General features: G+C 47.4%; 1 protein-coding gene across 4 annotated transcripts in view; it reads left to right on the top strand.

Annotated features, from left to right (window-relative positions):
* The window catches only part of GATAD2A (GATA zinc finger domain containing 2A), a 104,822-nt gene that overhangs the window by 58,708 nt on the left and 26,318 nt on the right, over positions 1–19,796 (top strand). For 3 of the 4 annotated variants that reach the window (XM_080806392.1, XM_080806389.1, XM_080806390.1), the window contains exon 3: positions 6,125–6,393. In XM_080806392.1, coding sequence (XP_080662518.1) covers positions 6,125–6,393 — 269 coding nt within the window. The remainder of the gene's footprint in view (positions 1–6,124; positions 6,394–19,796) is intronic. The other variant, XM_080806391.1, reaches the window with a different exon arrangement.

Here is a 19,796-nt window from a genome sequence, read left to right as displayed (position 1 = left end):
TCTGTTCTGGAAGGGAAGACATGTGCTTGTCAGCCAGAGCCTGCTGGCACCAAAGTACAGCTTAGCTGTTCTTTTCCCTGGCCCCTCCTCGGGTCTTGGGTTTGACTCTCAAGAATGTGGGGAGCCTCCAGAGGGTGGGTAGAGGGTGTACAGGTCTGGGACTCATCTTCCTGAGCTTCCTCAGGCTGTTCGGGAGAGTGGATGGGATTCCTGGGTTCAGGCAGGAGACAAGGGGGAGGCCACGCAGGGGGGCATCACAGCCCCAGCCTCAGGATCACCAGGGCACAAACATCTACCTGCACTTCACATCTGCTCGGAGGCACTCTGTTGGTGGGTGCCCAGCTGAGTCCTGATAGAGCTGCCCACGCAGCAGGGCCTATATATTTGTTGAGTGTGGAGATTGGCTCCTGCCGAGTGAGGCCAGTGTCTGGATCTTGTTGTTACCCAGCTTGGCATTGGATGCATCACAGGCCCTTCTTCTTTCCTGATAGGAAAGTGTGCCCTTTGCTACTGAGGACAGTGGCTGGCCCATGTGCAGGCCTCTACCTGTCAGCAGACACTCCTCAGCCTCCCTCTGTGGCTCTGGTAGACCCATGCTCAGCATGTCCAAACTACCCCAGTCCCAGCCTTCTCTCAGATCTGTTCTCTCCCCATCTCAGAAAATAATTCCATCTTACCAGTCACTCAGGCAAAAACAAACAAAGCAGTCCTTTCTTTCTTTTTTTTTTTTTAAGATTTTATTTATTTATTTGAGAGAGAGAGCATAAGAAGATGGCAGTTCAGAGGGAGAAGCAGACTCCCTGCCAAGCAGGGAGCCTGATGCAGGATTCGATCCCAGGACTCCAGGATCATGACCTGAGCTGAGGACAGTCACTTAACCAACTGAGCCACCCAGGTTCCCAAAGCAGTCCTTTCTTGCCTCCCATCCAGCTGCTGGCGTGTTGTGTTGTCCATATCCTCTAAAGTATCCTTAGTGTTTGCCTGTGTCTCCCCACTGCTCAGTCTCCTTCTCATCCTGATCCATAAGATACAGAAGCCTCCCAAGACTGCTTCCCCCACCACCCCCGTTCTAGTCTGTCCCCAGATCAGCCAGATGATCCTTTAGAATAAATTGGATACCCCCCCAACTTTCCATGCTCCCCCTGAGGGCAGTCCACACTCAGTACCCTCTTTCCCCCACCTCCTCATGCTCTTCTCTCAGCTCTGGAAAGAGCACCCCAGGTCTGCCTTTCAGAGCCTCAGCCTGGTCACTTTTCCTAAGCATGTATCGCTAAGCACTTTTCTCATGCCTGAAACAGGAGTGTTACTCGTAGTATTCCTGCTGGTGTGTTAGTAACTATGTAGTATAAATAATATTTCAAAGTACAGAATGATAATGCCTTAGGGTTATATAGCTCCATGACTTGTGTTTGTTTACTTTTTTTTTTTTTTAAATCATCAGGAGATGTTTACTGGTGTTATGTGCTCAACTTGTGCCAGGTGCTTTCATTGGTCTCCTTAGTTTGGTTTAAAAATTCTGGTTCCTACGTCATTCACCCCTTTGGAGTTGTTTGAGAACAGGTTTTTCTCCTCTGAGGTTCTCAGATCAGTGAGACAGTGGAATTTTACTAAAATAAAGTAGGGGCTGGCTCAGTTGGCTAGGCAGGTGACTCTTGATTGACTCTGATTGGCTCAGGTCATGATCTCGGGGTTGTGGGTTCAAGCCTCATGTCAGGCTCCATGCTCATTGTGGAGTCTGCTTGGGATTCTCCCCCCAACTTGCATGTGCATTCTCTCTCTCTCTCTCTCTCTCTCTCAAATAAATAAATAAATAAATAAAATCTTTAAAATAAAGTAGCCTTGGGGCGCCTGGGTGGCTCAGTGGGTTAAAGCCTCTGCCTTCAGCTCAGGTCATGGTCCCGGGGTTCTGGGATCGAGCCCCACGTCGGGCTCTCTGCTCAGCGGGGAGCCTGCTTCCCCTTCTCTCTGCCTGCCTCTCTGCCTACTTGTGATCTCTGTCAAATAAATAAATAAAATCTTAAAAACAATAAAAAATAAATAAAAAATACATGGTCAAAGCATTTTCCCAAAAAATAAATAAATAAAGTAGCCTTTGGTAGAGGCAATTACAGTTTGCACTGACCCAAAGCCCCATGTCATCATTTCACCTGTGATTTCGTGGCCCTTTGTTCTGGGGTTGCTTTGTGGGTATGCCTGTGTAGCCTCTAGTGTGGCTACAACCTCCTTCTTGGGGTGAGGAAGATCTGGGCTTCATCCTGCCACCTCTCTGCTCCCCCATCCCTGTCTGAGGATCTATTAGAGCAGGCTCTGCGAGGGGCTGAGGCCACCTGCGTTCTAGCCTTGCTTCCCGGGTAGCATCCTGTGCCTTAGGCAGCCTTTTGCAGACCTGGGGGCCTCAGCTTTACAGTGGGCATGCTGCTGTCAGGATATTCCCCTACCAGCATGGGGTCCCCCTTCAGTAAGAGGGAGCTGCTTTTTGTGGGCTGGCCGTTCCTGAATGGGCTTGTGGTAGAAACTCTGTTGTCTTTCCCTTCATTCTACCCTTACTGGCCAAGGATGTGAATCCTAATTTGCTACCACACTAATCCAGCCTCTTCACCTGCTCTTTAGAATGTATTCTAATGTACCTCCTCACTGTTTTTTGCAGAGATCATAGGTCATGCTTCATTCCTCGAGGCTGGTTTCTTCCCTGTAGGTTTGTGGCCCATCCTGGGTTCATGCCTGCAGGTGGTGGCCGCTAGCCCTAAGTGCGGGAGGTGGGGGGGGGGGTGGGCGCCACTGGTCCTTCATGCTTCGAGGAGGGAGGAGCTGCTATTTACCAGCACCTGCCGTCCCCAGGAGCACATGCCCCTTGTGGCCTCTAAGACAGCCACCTTGTGTGGAATAGGCTCCACCTAAGGCAGGACAGGGGGTGGGGTGCAGAGCTGGAGGCACTCTGTGCCATGGTCAGCCCCGTGCCCCCTCCAGCTATGCTGGTCCTTCCTTTGGTGTGGGAGGCATGCAGCAGCCCCCCTCCCAAGAATCCCCCACCAGAGCCGGAGGGGCAGGGCATGTGTGCACTGCCAGGATGGCTGTTAGTTCTGGGCCTAGGGTTGGCAGAGTTCTAGCCCCTCAGCTTCAGAGTGAGCTCCCCTGATACTGCACACAGAGCATAAACAGGCTATGTTCTGGGTCCTCTGCTGGGAACCCTAATGAACTACCCAAACTGGGGTGCTGTGGAGGACCCTATGACCCAGGGTGGTTACTGGGGCTAGAAGGAGCAGCCCTGTGGGTGTGAGGCTCTGCTCCGGCTTTTTGCCATTTCTTGTTTTACACCAGTGAGAATGAAGTGAGGTCACATGGGCACAACCTTGCCAGTCTGGTGACTTGGCACACAGCAATCTGGTTTGGTTCCCCCTCTCCCCTTATCTATGTGGGCAGTTGAGAGGAAAGACTTCACGTAGGGTCTGGGTTTAGATGAGTTTCATGGATTGGAACCTGGAATTTACAAGGCCAGAGACTATGCTGGCTGGCAGGGTGGGTGGATGGGTGAGGGTACCATGCTGGAGCAGAGGCAGAGTGGGGAAGCATGAGGGAGTTTGAGCACAGGATTGGGGAGGGCATCCTCCACATCAACCTTAGTCCCGCTTCTCCTCCAGTGGGTACCAGGCCAGAGTGGGAGCTTCTCCCTTAGGGACAGAATTTCTTCTGACTAGTGGGGACCCTCTTTCCCTTTTTTCTGGTTCTGTCTCCTGTCCTCTCCTGTTTGATCCTGGTCTGGGTTGCGCAGCTGCCTGCTGTCCAAGGCAGCTACTGAAATTGTTCCTCTTGTCTAATTCCCAAATGTTCAAGGGGCTCCTGTTTTAGGCCGTCCCCGAGGAAAGATGACCCATGCACCCACAGTGAGGGAGAGGAGGGTGACTGACACTCAGGACAGTGACTTATCTGCAGTCTCACAGAGACAGGGCTGATAGACTCAGTGAGCAGGCTGACCGGGTTTGTTGTGAAGGCGTATCAGAGGACAGAAGCCAGGGATGCCTGGGTGGCTCAGTCTTAAGCATTTGCCCTTGGCTTAGGTCATGATCCCAGGGTCCTGAGATCAAGCCCTGCCTTGGGCTCCCCGCTTGGCGGGAAGCCTGCTTCTCCCTCTCCCACTGCCCCTGCTTTGTGTTCCCTCTCTCGCTGTCTCTTCTCTCTCTGTCAAATAAATAAAATTTAAAAAAAGAAGGAGGACAGAAACCATAGAGCTTTAGGCTAAGAGAGACATGGGGGGTATTCTTGCTTTCTCTGAGCCAGTTAGGAGACCATATCCACACAGAGAATGGGAGGAGAGGATTGGGAGATATTTGGGGGAGGGTGACTGGGACTGAGCAGTTGGTACAGGGTTGGTGACACGCACGGGATAGGATGCCAGGAGGGGTTGGGGGCAAATGAAGGTCTTGTTAATATCCTGTGCCCTTGAGCTTCAGAGTTCTCCAGCCCCACCTTCCTTCAACACGGGTGGGGAGCTCCCTAGGGGTGACATGACCACCAGGAGACTTGCTCATTTTGACTCATTTGTACTGCCTGTAGTAGCAGATATCTGAATGCCCCGGCCAGGCCACACTGGCCTGACGTGTGTATATGGGCCACTCTGCCTCCTGAGCCAGCAGCATGAAGCAGCTGTCCATTTCATTCCTTTCACTCTAAGTCCAACCAAAGGGGCCCTTGGGGCAAGGCCCTGCACTACTGCTCATTTGTGGAATTGGCTCCTAAAGAAGATTGTGAGTGAATAATCTCAGGAGGGTATCCCGTGTATGATGAATTAGCCCCTTCATTACTCTGTGTTGCCCCCAGCCTCCCAGAAGGTGGGCTCTGGGGCTGGGAATGACTGGCCCTGTCCAGGATAGGCCTCCAAGGGTATTCACTGGTGAGGAAACTGAGGTGCCAGGTGCCCTGCCTGTGGACACAGACAGAGCCTGTGCCTGTGGACACAGGTGCCTTCAGTGTAGGTACACCACAGGTATGAATTGAGAATCTCTGAGCCCATGGTGTATTCCTCCATGGGCCCCATGTTGGCAGACTGGATGCCTACTATCCTGTGTAGAACTGGCACTTTGGGACTTCTGTTAGAGCCTGGTAGCTAAATTCTTTTTTGTCCTCTCACGAACTCTGGCTTGGCTTTTTAGACTGACTGAACTCTTGCTGCAGTTTTATTTCCTGTGTCCTGCCTTGTTGGGACATCAAGGCTGGGCTCGGAGTGGCTCCTTTAAGAGCAAGTGCCTGTGTCCCAGACTCTGTTGTGGAATGCCAGCAGCCTCCCTGCAGACAGACATCACTGCGCTGTCCTCCGTCCTGTCTCAGTGAGGGTTAACAACACTTCAGCTTGTTGTCTGGAACCGGTTCAGACTGGTTTTCTGGAAAGTGCTTTGTCTCTCAGACTGAATCCTGGGAAGGGTCATGTGGAGCCCAGTGATGTCATGGGATCAAAAACTGACTCAGCTGTTTTTTTTTTCTTCTTTTCTTTCTTTAAATCAAGATATGTGTGTGCTGCAGGTACAGGGTGCTGGCACAGTGACGAGCCAGCTCTTACTCCACTCAAAGTTTACCTTGCTGGCAGTCAAAGAGTTAAACGTGACCCCCACCTCTCACCCCCAGAGGTGAGCAGGGAATGAGGAGCCTGTCCCTCACTAAAGGGGAGAAAAAGGGTCAACCTGAGGCAGTGCTGGGCTGGACCTGGGCATTGACCCTGCTCCTGGGACAGTGTGGTTTCCCTTTGCCAGATTACAGACACCTCCAATCCAGGGCAGGTACTCAGAATCCCAAATGCAGGGAGTTCAGATCTAGAACAGTTTGCCTGTTTGCTTTTGAGTCTGGAGCACAGAGGATTCCCCTTCCTTCTGATAAGGAGCCACTTTCCATTGTTCTTGTCCAGGTCCCCAAAGGTCTCAACTCCTCAGATGCTCCACTGATCCTGCCCAGCCTTCCCTAGGCAGTGAGGAAAGGTCTTGGGCACACTTTGTGGGTCCTGGATTTGTTGTGCCTACTTCCGCTAGCAGCATGTGGCAAGGAAAACTCTCCAAGTGGACACTCTGAAAAAGTTTCTAAGAAGGTAGCAACTTGGTTGTGCCAAGTTTAAATGTCATGTTTTCTCCTTCTCCCAAAGTTCAGAATGACTGAAGAAGCATGCCGAACACGGAGTCAGAAACGAGCGCTTGAACGGGACCCAGCGGAGGATGATGTGGAAAGCAAGAAAATAAAAATGGAGAGAGGATTGTTGTCTTCAGATTTAAACACTGACGGAGACATGAGAGTGACGCCTGAGCCAGGAGCAGGCCCAACCCAAGGGTTGCTGAGGGGGGCAGAGGTGCCAACCGTGGGCAGATGCGAAGGGCAGGCGGGTGACGGGCCCGTGGACATGCGTACCTCATACAGGTGAGCAGGAGGGACCTGGAACCAGGTCTCCTGGGTGTGAAGAGGTGGTGAGGAGATGGGGATGAGGCTTCCCTTCAGGCCTTCAGGAAGCAGCTTTGGGTGAGTTGTGGAGATGGCTGTGGGTTCTAGTCCTGGCATCGCTGTGCTGTCCCGGACAGACCTCCCCACTGGGGCCTGGATGTCAGTGACAGAGGGTGTGGTTCTCACAAGAGGAGGGATAGTATTCTCCATCAGCTCCCTTGTAAGGCAGCAAGTCTTCACTAAACTCCTACCTCTTGTCTGTTCAACTGATGCTTTTGATTTGTGGGAAAACTCAAGAGTTTTTAATTTGAATATATCTCCTTGCTTTGTAGATTTGGGGTTCAGGAGAGCAGGGGTTCTAAGCTTCTTCTGGGTCACTGGCCTGGAGGCAGAGTCTGGAGTCCAGCTCAGGGATACCTTGCACTTGTGCTACCACTCCTTATAGCCAGCACATTATGAGGGAGGAGATCATTCCGTTCAAGTCTCCTGTGGTGTGGTGTTTTGATTTCTCCTTAGTACCGATTACTTCAAGAGTAACTTTCCCGATCCTCAGCTTTGTGAAGTTCTTAAGGAAAAAACGGAAGAATTAAGACTCAATGTCATTCCTGTCATACCCCCTCCCCCCTACCAATTTCTTCACTCAGAAACATTCTTTTCTTGTAAAGAGAAGTCTGGGCCTAGCATCTACTGTTACTGCTCCCCTTGGAGGTCTGATGAGAGAACCATTCTCTCCAGAATGTTCACACCTAGATGTTTTTTGAACCAGATATGCCACAACGGGTGTGTGGCCCTCCTGGCCCTCCCTCCCTAACTCCCTGGTCCTCCCCTACAGACTCCTTTCCAAGTCTCTTTGCCCTGGGTTGGGGGTGGGGGTAAGGGTAGCAGATGCAGAGCCAGGGAATTTGGGAGCATGAGTGTTGATTAACTCAGACAGGGATGACTCTACCCTGCAGTCTTCATGTTAAATTCATTTTGGAGCCCAGATTTTCAGAATCCTGCAGATTTCAGAGGTCATTTGGCCTGACATTTCTCAGCTTTTACAGTTCTTAAGCTCTCTGAGATAAATGGGAGAATCCAACCCCTTCTATGGGGAAAGCATTCAAAGTGGGTTGGGGGGTACTTTCTTTTTCTACTACCCCAAAAGTCCTTTTTCTGTCTGGCTCTGCTTTTTGCTCTCCCTGTTCTAAAACCAGAGGCCTCTTTGAAAGCTTCAGAAATAAAATCGTTAAGTCTGGGCCTTCTTTCTTTCCATCTGACTTGGTCCTTAGTGTTTCAGGTGCTGTCTCAGGTAGCTGAGGAGGAGGAAAAGCCCCTGCTTGTGAAGATCTGCTGGGTTCTTCTTGTGTCCGGGCTCCTGGTGTGCATTTTCTCCTGTAATCACCTTGCTTCTCTGCAGGGCAACCCAGCAGATTATGAGGGAGAGATTACCACATCTTTCTGTTGACAAAGCCTGGGGCTACATTTGGCCTTTGGGCCTCTTGCTTCCAGACTTTCCCCATTATGCCTATTGACTTCCAACCCAAGGTTACTTGGACAGTGTGGTGTTTTCTGAGGTTGGTGGGGATGATATCCTTATGACACAAAGGAAACAAGGGAGTAGGGATCAGAGATTAACCCAGGCACACAGGGCAGGGGTGATCCTACGGGACTAGAGACTCTCCAGGGCACTCATGGAGCAGTAAGAGAGTGTGGAAAGAGTTTGGCTCTGGTGGCTGGTAGGCTGGGGTCACATTATATTCCCTGATCTTGAGCAGATGGTTTTTTTTGTTTCTTCATTAGTAAAATGGGTGATAGTCTCTGCCTTGCTGGTTATTGGGTGACAGATATGTACCCAGAATTGGGCGTAGTGTAGGAAGTATTGGTGACAACTGTCCTTCAGTCTTCACTCAAAATAAGGTGGTCCACATGTAGAGCTAGTATGTCCCTGAGTTTCCACATAGAATATTCTGTTTAATTTATTAAGAAGTACAGTTGTGAGTTTTGACAAAAATCATAGGATCAGGTATACCCTACAACTATTCTAAAACTTACCTCTTCTGGAGTGCGTGGCTCCAGCTTCTGTGTTAGAAACAGGTGGTCTTTGAATCCTTCCTTGTTGAGTGCATCTGGCTTGAGAACATCCCTTTAGGAACCTCCCTGTATCGTGGTGTGGTTGTTCCATTGGTTCTCAAGTTAGTGTGAAATCCCACATTGGGCAGATCAAAAGGCACAGCTATACTAACCATAGTTTAAGTGGGTTGAAGCTCTTCAGCTTCAGGTTCACTGAATCTTGTAAAACTAACAAGCAATTTTAGATGGTTCTGAGAGAATTTTTTTTTTAAATTGAGATATAGGACACATACTGAAAAGTGCAGAAGGGTGTTACTTGATACATTTGCCCAAACGTGAACACATCCTTACAGCTTGATTCAAGAAACAGCCTTGAAGCCCCCTTACGCCTGCTTATTGTCACTACCACAAGGGTAGCCAGTTTCTTGGCTTCTAATAGCATAGGTTAGTTTTTCCTGGTTTTGCATAATACATAGTGGTATTATGCAGTCTGTACCTTTCGCTTACTTTCACTCAGCTTACTGTTAGTGAGATTTATCTACGTTGAGTTTAGTGGTAGTTAATTCATTTTCATTGCTGCATAGTATTCTGTGTCTAGAATTTCTGTTTGGCTTTGTTTCACAATTGCCTCGTTTTCTTTCACACTGTTTTGTTCTTTTTTTTTTTTTTTAAGATTTTTAAAATTCATTTGAGTTAGAGTGCACGCAAGTGAAAGCATGAGTGGGGGGAGGGTCAGAGGGAGAGGGAGAAGCAGACTCGGGGCTTGATCCCAGGACCCCAGGGTCATGACCTGGGCAGAAGGCAGACATTTAACCTACTGAGACATCTAGGCGCCCCTCATGCTGTCTTATGACTCAAAATGGGCATGTTGAAGACTAAAGGGAGTTTCTGGTAGCTTCTAGGAAAGATAATTTTCTTTTAAGGAAGTGGCTGATGAATTAAAATCACCAAGATAAAACTTTTTTTTTACTACACTGGTGTGATGTGTAGCATACATAGGAAGACCAAAGGGTAAAATCAGTTCTTTCCCTCCGAACAGTTCCCCTCTCCATCTCTGGCAGCTTTTCTGATTTAGGCTCCCAGTTTGTGTGTATTTTATTTTCAAAGTAAATCAAAGCTGGAGGGTAATTTCCAGCAACAATTGATTGAGGAGAGATTTTCACCCCCCCCCAACTATAAAACAGGACAAAATAAGCCCAAAAATGTCAATTATTTCAGCACTGTGGAATTTGATCCGAGGCATACAATGATCTGAGAAGTGTTTGTGCTTAAGGAACTACTGAACTTTGGGTAAGAATAGTGAGAATATGTGGGGATTTAGCCTGGGGCTCTTTCCATGCCCTCTCCCCAGTTCTACTGCTAGGGAACTTCTGCCTGGCAGGTACAGGCTGTGAAGACCAGCCCCTTCTCTGCAGGAGTGAGAAGGGGCTCATTCGATTTAGGAGAGTTGTGGACAGTAGCCCTGGAACCTTGGCCTTATTGGTTGGAGTGACAGTCTTAGAGGTGGGAAATGGGGAAGGACAATGACTCTATTAGCCCAAGATTGCAGTCATGGTTGGGGCAAGACAAAAACTATTTGAAGAAATAATGTTCAAGAACATACGTGAGGGGGTGCCTGGGTGGCTCAGTGGGTTAAGCCTCTGCCTTCGGCTCGGGTCATGATCTCGGGGTCCTGGGATCAAGCCCCGCATCGGGCTCTCTGCTCAGCGGGAAGCCTGCTTCCTCCTCTCTCTCTCTCTGCCTGCCTCTCTGCCTACTTGTGATCTCTGTCTGTCAAATAAATAAATAAAATCTTAAAAAAAAAAAAAAAAGAACATATGTGGAGAATTCCTGCTCATTCAAAAAGCTCAACAGACCTCAAGTAGCGGAAACACAAAGTGATCTATACCCAGACAAGTTATAGTCAAGTTGTTACAAGCCAAAGAAAAAGAAAATCTTAAAAGTAGCAAGAGAAAAGGGGCTCATTACATACAGGGGAGCATTCATATGATTAACAGCCAGCTTCTCACCCAAGATCATGGAAGCCAAAAAAAGCTGAATGGTATTCATGAGTGCTCAAGGAAGAAAACTGTCAACCTGGAATTCTGTGTCCGGCAGAACTCCTTCAGAAATGAAGGCAAAAAAGACATTTTCAGATATAGACCAAAAGAATCCACCACTGGCAGACCTGCCAGTTCTTCAGGCTGAAGGAAAATGACATATTGGTAACTTAGATTCCCAGGAAGAAAAGAGCACTTGAAATGGTAAATATGTGGGCTAACATAAAAAACTTATATTCTTATTTCTTCTTAAAACACATAACACTATGTAAAGTGTTAACTGTAACTAACACTGGTCAAAGAATAGACAAAAATAACCACTTCATCTCTCTGGAAATTGACCAAAGCATACCAAAGTCTGTTGTGATACGTCAGAGAATAATAGTACAAAACAGGAGGAATGAAATGGAGCTCCATTGGGGTAAAGTTTTTCTACATTTTACTGGAATCAAGTTAGTATTAATTTGAAGCAGATTGTGGTAAATTAATAAGATGATCATTGTAGTCTCTAGAGCAACTATTAAGAATAACTTTAAAATACAATAAAAAGACGGGGCGCCTGGGTGGCTCAGTGGGTTAAAGCCGCTGCCTTCGGCTCAGGTCATGATCCCAGCGTCCTGGGATCGAGCCCCGCATCGGGCTCTCTGCTCAGCAGGGAGCCTGCTTCCTCCCTTCTCCTCTGCCTGCCTCTCTGCCTACTTGTGATCTGTCTGTCAAATAAATAAATAAAATCTTTGAAAAAAAAAAAAAATAAAATAAAATAAAATACAATAAAAAGAATCAGAAGAATTTAGTTGTATACTAAGAAATGTTTAACACAGAAGCAGACTGTCAATGAGGAACAACAAAAGAGGAATGTATATACAATACAACTAGCAAAATGACACATTGACACATGTAAATCCAATCAGATCAATTATTGTGTTAAATGCGAGGGGTCTAAACACCCCAATTATAAAGGCAGAGGTTATCAGACTAGATTAAAAAAAAGCAAGATCCCACTTAATTGTATATTGTCTATAAAAGACAGTTCTTAGGTTTAAGGATGCTTTATCCTTTGGTAAAATAATAGGAAAAGCTATACCATAAGTAACCATAGGAAAGCTAGAGTGACTGTTACCAATGTCAGGTGAAATTGACTATAAGACCAAAAAATAGTACTAGAGCCAAAGAGCGACATTTTATAATAATCTAGCAGGGAGACAGACATACCAGTCATAAGATTATGTCAACCTAAGAATAGAACCCCAGAATACCTGAGGCATAAACTGATAAGGTAGTAGAAATGACATTTTATCAATTAGCGTTAGAGAATTCAGTATTCCACTCTTAATTGGTAGAGCAACTAAACAGAAAATTGTTAAGGTTCTGGAAGACTCAGAGAGCATTGTTGATCCATTTGACCTAACAGGAATCTATAGAGCACCGGTGACTACAGAAAACAGAATACGTCTTTATACGTGCTCATGGAACGTTCTCCAGGGTAGACCAAATGCTGGGCCATTAAACAACTCTCAGGGATGGTTGGGGTTTTTTTTGTTTTTAAAGAAAAAAAACCCCACAATAACAAGTGTTGGTGATGAGAAGGTGGAACCTCATACTTTGCTAGTGGAAATGTGAAATGGCATAACATTCAGCAGTTTCTTACAAAGTTAGACATGAACTTACCACAGACCCTGCCTTCCATCTAAGGAACATACTCAAGAGAAATGATGAAAACATGGGTCCACACAAGGACAGGTACGTGGGTGTTCACAGCATAATTCATAATAACTGAAAGATGGAAAACAATCCAGATAGCCAGGCAAAGATAGATAAAACATGCTATAACCATGCAGTGGAAAACTATTCAGAAATTGAAAAATGAATTCCCGATTCATACAGCAGCATGGATTAACCTCAGACTCCCCATGCTGGTGGGGAGACAACAGACCCAAAGACTGCATGTTGTATAATTTCATCTTGGGGAATGTCCAGAACAAACTTACGATAAAGACAGTGATCAGTGGTTGCCTGGGGGTGGGGGTGGGTGGGAGCAGTGATTAATATCTCATGGGTACGAGGGAACTTTTTGGGGGTGGTGGAAGTGTTCTAAAATTAGATTGTGGTAGAGGTTGCACAACTCTTAAGTTTATTAAGAATCATTGAATTATACTACAGTGAATGAATTTTAGGGGTATGTAAATTATATCTCAATATGGACATTTAAAAATTGATGAGATTAAAATGGTTTGGTTTTTTTTCTGGCATCCATAAATGTGCGCATAGAAAAACAAAAATCCACAAAGGTGGAACTTGAGCCTACTGGTCTTGTGAGACCAACCCAAAGGTCATGGGCACATGCCTGCCCTCCTCCTGCCCCACCCCAAGTCAGGATTGTTGGAAGAGACTGGAGTTGGGGTAGGCAGAGGAATCTATGTTGGGTTCTCTGTTGTGTTTCTGTAATAAATAGATTCTACTCCTGTACTTTCCTATAGAGAGTCTCTTTCACAAGTTGTTGATCTTTAAAAATAAGCTGGGCCATGCACAGGTGAGAACAACTCCCCCTCCCCCCCACTTTCGGGTGGAGGAATATTTAACTCAATAAAACATGAGCCGCCTCTTTAGAGGTTCTGCACCTGAAAGGTGAGGACTGGGGTGTCTTGTCAGTCTGGGCCTTTGTGGGGTATGGGCTCCATCAACAGCCTCCCCCATGCTTTACTGAAAACGTGTATGTATATGCCTTTTTCTGAGACATTGGCCCTTCCTGGGTTGTTAATAGGGCAGGACCAGGCTGACTCTGTGACCCACATTGTGATAGTCCCTACAAGACTGATGAATCACAGACCTGTACCCCTGAAACAAATAATACATTTTATGTTAATTTTAAAAAAAAGAAATGATAGGACAAGATGTGATCACAGCTACTTTCTGGTGTACTATAATATGAAACCATGTGCAGAGGTCTTGGATTGGTCTTGGTCTAGAGATTAAGGGATAATAGCTCATTGGGGATGGAAGTCCATGGGTGCCAAAGCAGACCTGTCTCTACTTCCTCATTTTATCTGGGAGGAAACAGGGCTGAGGCTCCCTGGGTCCCATGGGTGAGGCAGGGGCAGTCAAGTAGGCCAGCTTCCACTTCTCAATAGCCTGCTATGTGGGCCTCAGTGAATGTGGGGCAGATGTTCGGATGACTTCCCTTCCTGGGTTCTGTTGGGATGTGTGGCCTTTGGGTAGCTGCATGTCTCCCTCCTCTCTCCCCATCCCTCTTTGCATCATGCATCTGATTTGCTACAGGTCAGGGCTTCACTCAGACTGAGGGCCTGCCCCCTGGTTAGAAGGGGCTCCTATCTGCCACTGAGGGGTCCATGGCCTACTGGCATGAGCCATTAGAGCTGTTCCTGGCTTGAGTTTTTCTGGCTTTCCACCTCCCTAAGTCAAGCACTTGTGAACTTAGACTAAAAATGCACTGAAAGCGCCCTCTGTTACCAGGCCTGCAAAGCAGGGCCCTTTCGTTAAAGTTGGTGTTTTGGTGACAGAATCACTGTCCCATCTTTCTTTAGAGACTTTGACATTCACCAAGGATATCATGGGGGTGACACATCTTTAAAGAAACTAGTCACCAAAAAAAAGGAAAAAGAAATTAGGCACACCTTCTGTGTCCAGGGACATCACTACTCATTTGATATTGAAACAGGGCTTGGGTGTCCCGCAGTGGTGTGTTGTGTGTGGGCACATCACCCACATTCACGTCAACACCTGCGTTCTCCTAAAACCAAAAATGAATCTGAAAGTAACATGTTGCAGCCGCCTGTTGTCTATAATGTGGGTTTATATGGACGGCCTTGTTCTGTTCTGCATAGAAATGGGGCCTGCAGGTAGAGGGCTGCATCCCTTCACTCACCCAACTTGACTCTCTAGGTGACAGGTTGAGTTCTTGTCTGGCAGATGCTCTTTACAAGCAGCCTCTAGGGAGAGGAAGAAGAAAAACTGGGGTTGCCTGCCCTGTGAGGAGATAAAGCCTAGAGAGCCTCTTCTGGTGTGTTTTTCAGCTGTGTAGTCCAAAGCCTTATGAGGATACAGAACCTAGTAGTCACCATAAAAGTAGCCATTTAAACACTTCCTGTCCTCCTTGACGGGATATGCTCTCTCACCCTAGACTAATCGTGCCTCCTCTCAGAAATGGATTCTAGAAATGGAATCATGCATGAGCTCAGTGGGGTCTGGCTTCTCTCTGTGTGCTTTGGGATTCATCCCTGTTGTATGGAACATTTTGCTAATTTTCTCCTGTGTGGGTATGCACGCTGTATCCACCCACCCAACCATAGACATCAGGCCCACCCAACCATAGACATCAGGCAGTCTGCATTTTGGGACTGGTGTGAGTGTGGCTCCTGTCATCATCCCTACAGGTCTTTGTGGGGACATCAATCCTTCATTTATCGGCTTAATACTTAGGGGTTGAATTAGGGTCACAGAGTACATGCATGTTGAATTATTTCAAAGAAACTGCTGCCCCCACCCCCGGCAATGTCTGGACTGTTTTACTCACAGATATGGGGGTTCAGCTGCTTTATTCTCAGTTTGGTGTCATCTTTCTTTACAAATTTAGCCATGGGGTCTACAGAGGGGTCTGGGTCCAGGTCCTGGCATGCTCTGACGTGCTAGTGTGACTGTTACCTCTTTCCCATGGTGATAGAAGGGTGATGCTTGCTGCCCTGGCTGCTCGTGTGGGGATGGAAACGGAGTGCTCGCCAGCCATGTACTGACCTGAGCCCCACCTACTCTGTTCTCAGGACCATGCTCCATCACAGCTATGCCTGGCCTGACCAGCTGTCCGCTGGAATGTGTGTTCTTGAGTGAGTTTGGTGAATGTGACACAGCTGTGGGTGTGATGGCTTGGGTTCTTGCACAGCCTGGGTAGGTGTGGTTGTGACCCTCACCCTGGCTCTCTGACATCTTCCTCACAAGGATTGGATGCCCCCGCCCGTGCGCCCCCTCTTTATGTGTGAGAACTTTGGAGGTCTCTTAGCTAGAAGCCTATTTCCTTCTGTATGACCACTTCCCTGAATCTGGCGGCTCCTGCACTCTTGTGGAAGGCTCTCTGGAGCCCCTCCCCTCCCCGGCACCTGTTGTGGCCTGGATGCTGCTTTCACTTGCTAATTCTCTGTCTTTACTGCTGGGTGACTTCCAGGAGAGGCTGGGCAGTCTCAGGGAGGAGCTCCATCAGCTCCAACTAGAAATCTCCATGGCTTGCTTGCTTTTCTTAGTGTGTTTAGCACATGGGAACTAAGAGGTGTGTTTTCAGAAATCTGTTCCTGGTTCCGTGCTTCCTTCCCTGCCTTAGCTGTAGCCTCTCTCATGTTTTTCTCTGCTTTATCCCTTCCCTGTAGGCTCCTCATCCCAATTCTGTCTTTCTGTCCACCTACCTTTATTCTGAGCTGTATCTTTATCCCAGGTTTGAAATTGAAATTTGAGGGGTTCACCTGTACTTCTAAAAATCATTAGGTAATGCTGGCCTATCAGAGTGACAGACTCTGGGTGTCCTCTTTCTAACTCCCAGAGAGACCCAGCTCACATGGGGCCTAGTGTAGGCCAGCCTGATGACAGGTGAGAAGCCACCTGCCCATTGCCTTTATAATACCTTCCTCTGGTCATGAAGGGGCTGTCTAGTCTGTCTCTTTCTCACTGGGTGGTGCCTGCCTTCTTGGGGATGTGGTTGCCCTGACAGGAACCAGAAGATGGCTGTGTACAGTCGGTGAGGTAAGCACCTGTAAACACTCATCCTTTAGCAGTCATGAACTCTTCACACACATGTGAATTAAGCAAATTTATAGATTAAGCAGATCATTTTCTTTGAAATTATTTGGCCTAAATCTGCAGTTGAAGTTTCTGATAGCTCTTCAGTACATCTTCCTGCTAGTGCTTGCTTTGTCACATGATGAGAGACTCCTCATCTTACAACTGGTGTCTTGGGAGCTGTAGCAGGTCCTTTAAATGTTTTACCTGTGATGTCCGTGAGAGCTCTAAAGCTGCTTTCATGTGTTTTACTTTATGTTTTGCAGCCATTTCTCTGCTGTATTGAAAACAGTGTGTATCAGAACTGTAACAAACCTGGAAGGTGGGGGATGGCAAGCACGCTGGCCTGAGGGATCCCGTCATGTCCCTTGTGGCCACCTACCCTGGTGAAACACCAGGATGAAGGGGGGCTGCTGTGTGATTCCCCGGGGGGAGGGAGGGTAAGCAGAAGTCAGACCTTGAGAAGACTTTTCTCAGCAGAAGTGCCCTGAAGAAAAAGGAGAGATGGCTTGATGGCAAGAGATTTCCAAGGTGGTTTTTTTTTTTTTTTTTTTTTTTCTGTCAGAGGAATGAGCATGTGAATTATAATTTGTGAGTCTTAGGGGAGTAGCAGGTGGTGGAAAAAGAAAATTGGTGTCCAGCAGCCTGATTCCACTCACATCCCCATGTGGCTTGGGACCATTTACTACACCCTGGTGAAGTTCATTGTCTCCTCTGAAATTGGGTTGGTCATTCTTAAGCCTCAGAAGCTCCCAGCATGGTCTAGTAAGGTTTGTCACAGTGATAGGAAAAGCTGTTGGGACTTTAGGATGTCCAAGAATGAGGAAGAAGAGGGCAGGTGAATGGCCACAGAGCCCTGTGGAAGGCAGGTGGTGACAGCAGGGTCAGTTGCCTTCACAGACGCTGAGTTCCTTATGGCAAAGCAGCCTAGATGTCAATGAGGGGGGCCCGCCTGGGAGTGGGGTGGGAGAGGAGGTGGAAAATGTCTGATGGGTGGAGATGGGAGACATACCAGACATTACTAATCCTCTTCCCTGGGTCCCAAGCCCCCTAAGACTGCTTATTTTTAGAGCTTAAATCTTAAAAATAGTGGGGATGTAAATAACCACTTTGAAAAGCTTTGTTCCAGTCTTAGTATGACTGAGAGCTGGTGACATGCAGAGTTCCTCAGTGCAGGGCCTTGGTAGCTTTCAGAAGCAACTTTAACACAACCACACTCTAAAGAAAACAACCAATCCAGGCACACAGCATTGCCTTCCTTTAAGAGGACTTGCAGTGTCCATGGGCAGTGTGGGAAAGAGTGATCTGGGTAGCATATTTTAGGGAGCTCACAGCTCAGAAATTGGGGTGCTCAGGGGCTCCAGATCCCTGGAGACATTGGGTTTGGTGAGAGGGTCTGAGAAGGCCCACAGTGGTGGTGATTGGAGCAGGGCCATAACGCACTGTCTGGAGCAGGTAGGGAGGGCAGGCCATGGGGCCTCCTCTGGAGAGGAGAGAGTTGATGCTCTGCCCTGGGTGGAGCCCAGAAGCTTGTGGGACACCCGAACATGAGGGTGGAGGTGGACATGTTGGGAGGAGGGAGAGATGCCTTTGTCTGGACAATGGAGGTATGGGGGGAATGGGATGTGAGATGGACAGGATAGTGTCCTGGCATTGGGAGCCTGGAGCGCCCAGCTGACTTCCGAGGCAAGTCTGTGCTTGGCCTCCCCATCTGCAGATGCAGGGTATCTAGGCTGCCTTGGGCGGTGCCATATTCTCTGTGAATTGGGTAACTGCAGACCCTGTCCAGTTGCCGCTTTTAAGGCCACAAGAACAGGGTCACCGACTTCTGTTGGCTTATAATTAAATAAATTATAGGGTATCTATGGGGTGAGTCCTTTGAAATTTTTAGTATGTCTCACTTTTCAAAACACAACTTCGGCAGCGAGGGAAAGCCATATGGGGCATGACATGTCAGGAGAACTCCATTCAGGAGCTTTTGCTCAGAATGGCACTTGCCATAGGAAACCCTTTGCTGAAAGTGTTGGTGTAACCCCTTTTCCATCGTGGCTACGTGAAAAATATCTGTTGTCCATTTGCTGTGTTAGGAATTTGAAAGTATTTATTAATTCTGTCCTGGATATAGTCATCATACCTCCTTAGACACCTCTGGACTGAGATGGTTTCTTGGACTTTCTTGTTTTTGGTGACCTCAGCAGTTTTGAAAAGAATAGGTTGGGTGTGTTGTGGGAAATCCCTTAGTTGTGATTTGTCTGGAGTTTTTTCATGGTTGGCCTGGGGCAATGGGTTTGAGGAGGACCACGGATGTAAAGTACCCTTCTTACCACACCATATCCACAGCACATGCCATCAGTTTGACCTCTCACTGTGATGTTGACCTTACTCACCTGGCTAGGGTGGCATCTGTCAGATGTCTCCACTATAAAGTTACTCTCTCTGCCTCTTTCTATGCTGGACTCCTGGGAAGGAAGTCACCACATGTAGCCCACACCCCCTCCTCAAGAACAAAGTAGCTACACAAATTATTTGGGATTCTTCTGCCTGGGTAATTTGTGTCTTCACCCCCAGAATGATCTTTTACTCAGGGTTGAGTTTGTAATGCCTTTGAACATAGAAAATAGTAGTTTACAGAGTTACCTTTGAAATACTGACACACTGCATTATTCAATATGACAAAATCAGATTAGTTAATGTCTGACTTCTTGGGTCAAACACAAATTTTCCAAAGTTTTATATTTTGTTTGTAGGAAGCTTGGAGTTTATCACTGACAACAAATACTGGTCATTATTTCCAAAGAAATGGGCTTTGCATTAACCATTTTGGGGGAAATGTCTGTGCAACACCCAGGTCTGAATAACCTCAGTGTGTCTTTGAGTTCTTCCTTCAAGCCTTGTGAATGCTCACACACATACTTCTCTTCTGGATGGCTGTCCTGCTATGGTACACAGGAGAAGTGTTTTATCTTGTCACAGAATATTAAAAAGACATGTGCTCAAGGGCTGAAGTTTAATAAAGTTAATAGCTTTACTTCATCCAGGGCTTTGCCTACAGCATGGTGTCACGGAGTACTGGCAGTTTGGTACTACTGTCCTAACTCGGTGAAAAAGACAGTTGTCTCAGTGTTAAAACAGTGACCTGGCAGAGCCCAGTGCAGTGCAGAGGAGCTTAGATGGGCTGGGAGGAGGCTGTCTAGAGTGGGCAGAGACAAGGACGTCCATCAGGGCTGTGTGCTCCCATCTCAGGCAACAGTGGTTAATGGCCCGCTGGAATCAGACAGTAGAAGGAAGGGAAGCCTTTGGCCTGAGACCTTGTCCCCAGGGACGTCTGGCTGCAGAGCAGGTGGCCAGATGAGTCAATTCAGAGCTAAATTATAGCTGCAGAGGTGATGGGGGCTGTTCTGATTGTGCACATCATGTTCAGTGAGAATGGGGGAAAGAGGGGGGGCTGTCATTTGTGAACTAGGTGCACGTTTTTGCCTTTTACATTTTATAATATCCCTTGGAGGTCAGTGGAAT

Source organism: Martes martes, assembly GCF_963455335.1.
Source record: "Martes martes genome assembly, chromosome: 1".
Taxonomy (NCBI): domain Eukaryota; kingdom Metazoa; phylum Chordata; class Mammalia; order Carnivora; family Mustelidae; genus Martes; species Martes martes.
This window is presented reverse-complemented; position numbering and strand designations above follow the sequence as displayed.